We start from the raw sequence: 7,928 nt of genomic DNA on the forward strand, positions 1-7,928 counted from the left end.
CGCTTTAGAAATGAATGAGTGCATTCTTTCTCGAGAGCATTGGTGTCTGTCTGTCTATTTCCCCCCAGCCCCTTCTTTCTTTAACACTTTCTCCCCCTGTGTCTTCAGTAGCTGATTGATAGCACTCCATTGACTCGCAGTTGATGGGAATGTCTCAGGGACAAACAGGGGTTGTCAAGCTGAAGTTCATGAGGAACTCGGCTTAGAGCGTGACTCTCAATGGGGTCTCTTGTAACTCTTGTATGAAGTCATCCGTGGATCCTGACCACCCTGTTGACTTTTCCTCAATAAAGGCCATCAGGCCAATTCTTCGCTAGCTTACAAACAAGAAACCCACTGCGGCTATTTGGTTGTGGTTTTATAAAGAAGCTACAATACAACTATTCTTCCTCGACACAAGTTTGCTTAGGAGGGCTAGAAGTTCATCACAAACATCTTTGCAATTTCTTATAGAATCAATACATTTAGAAGTTTTCTTTCATTGGTCATGGAAATAATATTAACTCCAAGACTTTGTTAACTTTAGCTTGACATATATATTTTCTGATACTTCACATGCTGTGCTTTATTTGTACAGCTGACTGGCGTAGCACTTTAAAAAAAAATCTTTTCTAACTGCTCTGCTTGGATCTTCAGCCTATGCCAATGTTGCCCTTTAGTCCAATGTGCTGTAGGTGGAAGTTGCCAAGTTGTAGTCTTAACACACTGCTACACGAGGCATTAGAGGAATCTGGCTTCTGTGCTGTTCAGCAGTTTTGTCAATATGATGCTGCCAAATAAACGCTCTCTCTGCCTCCTGCCAGTGGTGATTTATGGCTGAATACTGACTTGCCCTGTCCACTTTATCCCAAGAGAAAAATAATTGTCCAATTGAGCAGAACTTGGGCCTTGAAGGGAGACTCACTTGTGGGGATAGAGAGGCAGAATATTTTATTGGCATCGGCATTTGGATGAATGATGCACATCTCAATCTCATGCGGCTGACGCACTGATATACTTTAGAGCAGTGGTTCTCAACTGGTCAGGCCTCGGGACCCACTTTTTCCTTTGTCAATAAATCGCGACCCACAATTTTGAACCACTCAAATCTATTCAACAAAAAATTGTGCTGTAATATATACGCTTTTTTTAGCATACAATATTAATTAAAGGGAAGTACAGTGCATACAGTATATCCCTTATATCCCAGAAGTAAAGTATGCTTTAAAAAAAGGTTTAATGAGATGTTGGAATCAAAGCTGAACTGTATAACATAAAAAGGCACATATGCTGAAAACCCAACCCCAGCAGGGGGTCTGGGTGGATTCTCCCCCAAGAGATTTTTAGAAATACTAACATATAAACTACACATTCTGTCTGAGAAGAAAATAAATAAATCTATTACTACCTGACATATTAATAATATTTGATGCCATTGTTTGTTTTACACTTTGTTCTGACTGCTGAACTTGCTGCTCCACACAGAGAGAAGAGCAAAGAGGAGATAGTCTGTGTCAAATACTTTAAATTGTGGGTTAGGGTAGATAGCCCCCATTGTTCTGCGACCTGTTAATCATCAAACCGGGGGTCATATTTCATTATGTGTTCATTTTTATCTGAAGTTGTACCCATGGATGTATAAAGAATAGTTCTACCGCATGCTGAAAACCCAGCCCCAGCAGGGGGTCTGGGTGGATTCTCCCCCAAGAGATTTTTAGAAATACTAACATATAAACTACACATTCTGTCTGAGACATTCGGTTCGCGACCCACTTTTGGGTCGCGAACCACCAGCTGAGAATCACTGCTTTAGAGGCACATTTTCTTTCCCTTTTTCCCTTTCCTTTTCAAGAAAGCGGATTCCAGTTGATGTGTAACACATTTAGGAAGCTGTCATTATAGATTTATATGGTAGACAGGGCTTACTTGTAACCAGAAGTGCCACTTGTAATTTGTGTCAAAGGAGGATTCTAGCTTTTAGAGGCCGTAGAGAGAGAATTGTATTTTTTATGTGTTGCAGCTTTTTTTGTAACCCAGCTCTGGGACATGGCCCAATATAATGCCATGACTGTCTGACCCAGACAACTTAACGCTGTGCTTTACATACGTTGTCAAGTTGCTCTGCTGCAAATCTTTAACATTTTATAGCAAGTTGAATTTCTCTAGCCTTCGTATTGTCTGTTTCTAAAACCAGCGGGACATTTTGATGGTTACTTTTCTCTTTCTGACAGTAATTACTTGATTAATCAAGAAAATAAAAGGTAGATCATTCGATAATAAAACATTATTGTTAGCTAAGGGTCTAACATCATTTGTTTCCAAACTTCACTGATCAATGTTTTTTATTGATATATTACCAGTGGATCCAATTTATATTTACAATAGAGAAGTTATCTTTACTACTAATGAATACGCAGATTTAAGTACCACTTAGTTGAGCACCACTTAACTCTGCAGTTTCACTCAAAAAGCTCTTTAGCTTATTTGGCGCCTTGTTTTGTTTTTTATCCCAATAATGAGCGGCATTCATAGCATCAGTATTCAGAAAGAAAGCTTTGATGAACCCACTGAGCACTACCTGCCCAGCACAACAAAAAGCTGGTGAACATGGTCCAACATTTGGCCAATAATGTATATGGGGACTAAAATAGAACTAAAAACAGATTGAATATTAGATGTTTGTCAGGTAACCACAAACACTATCAATGAATGCTCATGTTGATCAATCGATAGCTTTCTTGGTAGAATCAGTCAATGCAAACGGGAGCATTGTAAATCTAATCCTTAAGATAAGGAGAACATTGCTGTTACTGCCTGCATGGAACGAATGTCAAGCTTTGCACCGGTATCTCATTAGAACCAGGCCAGCTGTGCAGAGGCGGACAGCCTGTTACCAGAGACATCAGTTATAGTAGGCCAACGACCAATTGGGGAACACTTGCTACATGTTGCACCGCTCAGACATCCTCACACGGTAGCTTTTTCAAATTCAGTTAAGAATACTGTGCAATTCTTCATCACAAGAGGGGTTTTTACGTCATTTAGAAGCAGGTTTACGCTGTTGCTTCATCGGTTAGAGCTGTTAACGACGTCACTAGCAGCCCTGAGAAGCGTACTGCTGTTCGGGGAAATATCCCGTTTCCTGGTTGTCTGGACTCCACAAACAGCATTGAAAGCAAAGCTCCACTAGGGTTGAATATTCTTACTATGGGCAGCTTTGAGCGAAGTGCCCGGAGACTCCACTTTAATGGCAGTTTGTGTTGTGGAAATTGGTCCAGAGCTCTCAAAGCTGATTCTGTAAGTCCCCAGCTGCGCGGCTACACTTTAACCAAGTTTTAAGCGGAAAAAACTATTTTAAAAACCAGCCACGCTGATAGAGGGTCGAATAAAAATGGTTTCTTTTGGAATACAAACTGCATCTTTTGCTACAGTGTCCCCACCATGATAGGAGAGGGCGATCTGAAAGTCTTAACCTTATACTAAGTTTTATAACACTAACTGTTCTGACAAGAGATAGCTTTTTTTTGTCTGAGTAAGACAGCATCATTTACATCCCATTGGGTAAAGACACCAAGCAGATATTTGGCTGCTGAACTTCTCAGCTGCCTTGTATTTTCAACTCTAACAATTTCAAGCATACTAAAATATGTAAGGTTTCGTGAGGCTTAAAATAATCATGTGCTATCACAACAGAGTACATGGTGATACAGGCTTTCTACTTAAGGATTTATCATGCATGTCCCTACAGACAGGGTTTGCATCTTAACTCCCTGGGAGCAGAAGCTTCAACATGGCCTGCTGCTGGCAGTTGCCACTAGGCAGGATCCCTCAGGCCAATCAACTTCCTGAAGGCAGGCCTGGGTTTTCCTCTTGTTCCACTACCTAGAACGGCAAGCCACCCTGTCAATCACATCTCTAGGCCCCACTGTGCTGCCGGACCCACTGGCACTCTTGCCATGGCAACGCAAATCCCAGCAGACCTAGCTGTCAAGAACAAGAGTTCTTAGAAATATGAAAGACAACGGTCTATGATCCAGTGTTTACACATGGGGTTCGTGCTCTGGACCAAGATGTCTTGGTCACGTGAATAATGTATGCCTATAGTTATTTATTACATTTTCTAGGGAAATGTTGTAATGGTATTGTCTGTATCATCACACAAAAATTAACTATGAAAGAAAGATTTCATAATCAAATCGCCCCAAGAAAAAATGTGTTCTAAATTCTAAAATTAAGCTGGCACAAAGGAAGCTACGAAGAACAGCAGGAAAAGCTCTGTGTGAGCTATCTCTTGAATCAAAGTGGCAAACAAGGACATTATTTGTTCAGGATAATAGTTTCTCAAAGCACCCTCAGACCATACTCAGCATAAGAATCAGCAGCGGTGTAGATGGAGTTCCCCATGGTTGACTTTTCTTAAAATATACATTTAGAGAAGAGATTAGATAAACTCTTGGCCAAACAGTGGAAGGATGATGCGGCTCTATTGGCTGACCAATGGCCTCTACACCCTGTTGGGACCTCAAATGGTCCATTACAAGTTTGACAAAGTAGACCCTGTCCATTTCAAAATCAATTGCATTTCATATATTGGAGAATGTGTTTGCTCGTGGGCCTGAGCACATAGAGCTCAGATTTTCTGCAAAGACAAACATCCTAAACAAAGATTCCGAAAGTACAATCTAAATTGTTGTTGTTATCACAGCTTTTTCTGTCAAGCTTAAAGTGTAAACAAAAAACAACAGGCCCTTCTGGCAGGTCAGAGGGCCTAGGTATAAAAGTCACGGCTCGCCACTGTTAGTGAGTAAGTAGCTCCCCCAACAATGCACACAAGACAATTTGATGCTTTCTAGTCATCAGTCTCAGGTAGGCCTACCAGTTTATTTATGAATTGTACATCTAACATAGGTCCAGTGCTAGCCGCGTTAGAATTGTTTTACTTTAGCTTAATACTCTTGACAATTACAAGAAGACTCTTTGTAACTGTTGTGTTCTTTTATTCCTGGGAAAGACAAACAACTTCTAAGCTTAACTATTTATTAAAAGAGAGCAAAATATATATTTCACTTGGCCAAGGAATCCGTCAGGTCATAGAAATCACAGGCAGCAGAGCTGTAACCTGTAACTCTATTTCCAGAAAAAAGCCTTGAACCTTGTGCGTGCCGTGCATACATTTTTATTATTCAGGCCTCTGCCCGTACATTTATGATTGGTTGAGACTAGATGGGGAGGACCGTGGTTTAGACTTTGGCCTCCCTTGTTGGTGCACAGACTTAGACAAAGTCTCTTGGCAACACGACCTCCAATCAGCATTCGGCCGTTCTGTGAAGGTTCCCTCCCTACTCTAGTCACGCTATCCTACGTCATTTGTTTTGCTGAAGCTGCTTTGCAATAGATATTGGGAATCTTCCATTATACTAGTTCCCAGTTAAGCTAAACTTTCTTCTATGACTTTTCCCTTCGTTTCGTATCCAACCCATCAGAACCTGGGATTGGTGATTGTGTCTATTTATTCCAAAGTCATAGCAACATCTCATGAGCACAATGAGCATATAATGTAATATTAAGAATCACTCTTATAATGTTATATACAAATAGACTCCACACCGCCCACGCTCCCCTACAATGCTACACCCTCCCATCATGCTATAAATAATCCCAACTAGTAGTTTCTTTGTGATCCTGATCTTAAAACATGATGCAATGATCCACAGTGTTTATTATACTTGAGATTGTTGTTCTCTGAGGATAAACGGATGTATAAAGCTGCCACTGTATGTTGACAGGGGGTCCGGTTCGATCCAGAGATCCCTCAGACCCTCCGGCTGGAGTTCGCCAAGGCCAACACCAAGATGGCCAAGAACAAGCTGGTGGGCACTCCCAACCCCCTCCCCTCCCAGCAGAGCCCCGGCCCCCAGTTCATCAGCAGAGACCCCTGTGAGTATACCCAAGTGTGTGTGCGTGTGTGTGTGTGTTTGTGTTCCTCACTGAACACACTGATCTGAATGCTCTCTGTGCTGATGGTTAACTGGATGTGATGAATGATTGATCAGCTGTTGACCTCTCCTTATTAGAGCTGCAGGCCTCTCTGTACCAGTGTGTGTGCTGCTCTGCTCTCTTTAGTTAAATATTTCTCTCAGGTCAGGGACTGCGTGTTGATAGTTGAACATGCTGAACACAGGCCAGCTATGGTGGTACATTCCTCCTCCATGACCACCACTCTTATCTGGGAGAAGGGGTGTGTATCAGTGTGAATGGAAGGAAAGGATTAATGAAGCCATGACGTAACCACACTGGGAGAGTTTCTGTTGTTCCTGATAAGAGATGTTTAAATATCAGCCAGGTTTCTGACACTGAGAGCAGGAGGGTCTCTTAACTCTGTACCACTCTGCACTGTCACCTCGCTGCTCCTTCTTTACTCGCTTCAATAAGTCAATCATCACATCAGACTATTCCTCTCAGTTTCCCCCGAATATCATCAGCTTCACTGGGTTTAGGGAGAAATCATCCACTGTCTGAGATCCCTGCCCCCACTCAGTCAGTGTTACTACGCCTCAAAGGTGTCCCTGCTCACACGAGACACTTTACAATAACCACAGAAACACGTTTTCCTCTCCAGACACAGAGGGACAACTGATACAACTTAACGACAGTTCATTCTAAAGCTTAAAAAAGGTTGCTTTGGTAATTAAAGGATGATAAAGCTGGCGTTGCTATGCAAAGTAACAGCAATTAAACTTTAACAGGAAGTACCAACACATAGTACGGCAATGTGGAAGCACTCTAGAGCTGATGAAGCTTACGGAGAATAAATTGTCGCAGTATTGGCGGTATAAAAAAAAAACAGTGTCAGATTCAGCCTCCTGCTGTTTGGTAGCCTCGCTTACATATTGAATGTTTTCACTTTCAGCTACATGATGCTAACTCGCGTATCTGAGTTTAATCAAATGGAACAGAAAGCGCTGAATAACCTGTACCCCCCACTGCACTGAATTCTCTCTGAACTGCTAGGCGTCAGTAGCGAGGGGCAGCTGCTTCAGCTGTAATGCACCTCCACCCTCCCCCTCCTCACCCTCCTCTTCTCTCTCCACAGATGAGCTCACAGTGCCGGGTCTCTATCCCAGCAGCCCTGATGTGTGGGCGTCATACCCGCTGTACCCGGCGGAGCTGTCCCAGGCACTGCCACCCGCTTTCACCTACCCCTCCTCGCTGCACGCTCAGGTAACCTGCACCACCCCCTCCACTCCCACTCCACCACCTCTATCACAGCTGCTGCCTCAGACACACAACCCAGAGGGGTTGATGACCACCAAATGCTGACTATGACTCTCACGGTGTCACTGTATTTAGCCGATCACAGCGTCATGCACACATCTGAGTGTTTGCATCGTGGTTTGCCCCCTCCACTTTCTTAATTATCATGGTTTGCCCCCTTCTCTTGGTTAATTAAAGCCTCTGTTCTCCGGTTATCGAGGCCTCTAATCTGCAGCGTTCCTCTGTGAGTTCATACCTCAGTTCATTATCGATCGGTGAGTTTCTTCTCATGGAGCCTGACCCTGATGAGTTCTTATTTCTGCTTTGTTCCAGAATCTGGGTTACAGTAACGTCTTTCATCTCTGCGGAGAACATCTCCACATAAATAAAATGCAGAGACTCAGATTATCTAAGAGGAATGGCCCAGAGCAGAGAGACTACAGCAGAAGCTCACATGATGTCAGAATACGATATGAAAGAGAGATGAATCTGCTGAGCTGGCATTACACACACACACACACACACACACACACACACACACACACACACACACACACACACACACACACACACACACACACACACATACACACACACACACACACATACACATACACATACACACACACACTTTAGCATAAAACTGAAAATGGAGGGAAAGAGCTAGCCTTGTCAAATTTAAGTATGCTGTTTAA

At 42.7% G+C, this 7,928-nt stretch overlaps 1 protein-coding gene and 2 long non-coding RNA genes across 3 annotated transcripts; 2 read left to right on the forward strand and 1 right to left on the reverse strand.

Annotated features, from left to right (window-relative positions):
- Window positions 1-958: 958 nt before the first annotated feature.
- LOC104943508 (uncharacterized) lies at window positions 959-5,075 on the reverse strand. The gene is made up of 3 exons (XR_798116.1): window positions 4,993-5,075; window positions 4,683-4,690; window positions 959-971 (listed from the first exon to the last, which is right to left on the reverse strand). It is a non-coding gene; the product is annotated as an uncharacterized lncRNA (long non-coding RNA).
- A 75-nt stretch (window positions 5,076-5,150) lies between these two features.
- Window positions 5,151-5,524, forward strand: LOC104943507 (uncharacterized). Its single transcript, XR_798115.1, has 2 exons — window positions 5,151-5,191; window positions 5,408-5,524. It is a non-coding gene; the product is annotated as an uncharacterized lncRNA (long non-coding RNA).
- Window positions 5,525-5,762: 238 nt separating this feature from the next.
- On the forward strand, window positions 5,763-7,299 carry LOC104943509 (RNA-binding protein with multiple splicing-like; the record flags this gene model as incomplete). The annotated part of the gene is made up of 2 exons (XM_010768947.1): window positions 5,763-5,916; window positions 7,073-7,299. Coding segments are annotated over 2 exons (381 nt in total), but the record flags the coding sequence as incomplete, so codon positions are not given.
- Window positions 7,300-7,928: the final 629 nt, after the last annotated feature.

Source organism: Notothenia coriiceps, unplaced genomic scaffold (genome assembly GCF_000735185.1).
Source record: "Notothenia coriiceps isolate Sejong01 unplaced genomic scaffold, NC01 NC01_scaffold00006123, whole genome shotgun sequence".
Lineage (NCBI taxonomy): Eukaryota > Metazoa > Chordata > Actinopteri > Perciformes > Nototheniidae > Notothenia > Notothenia coriiceps.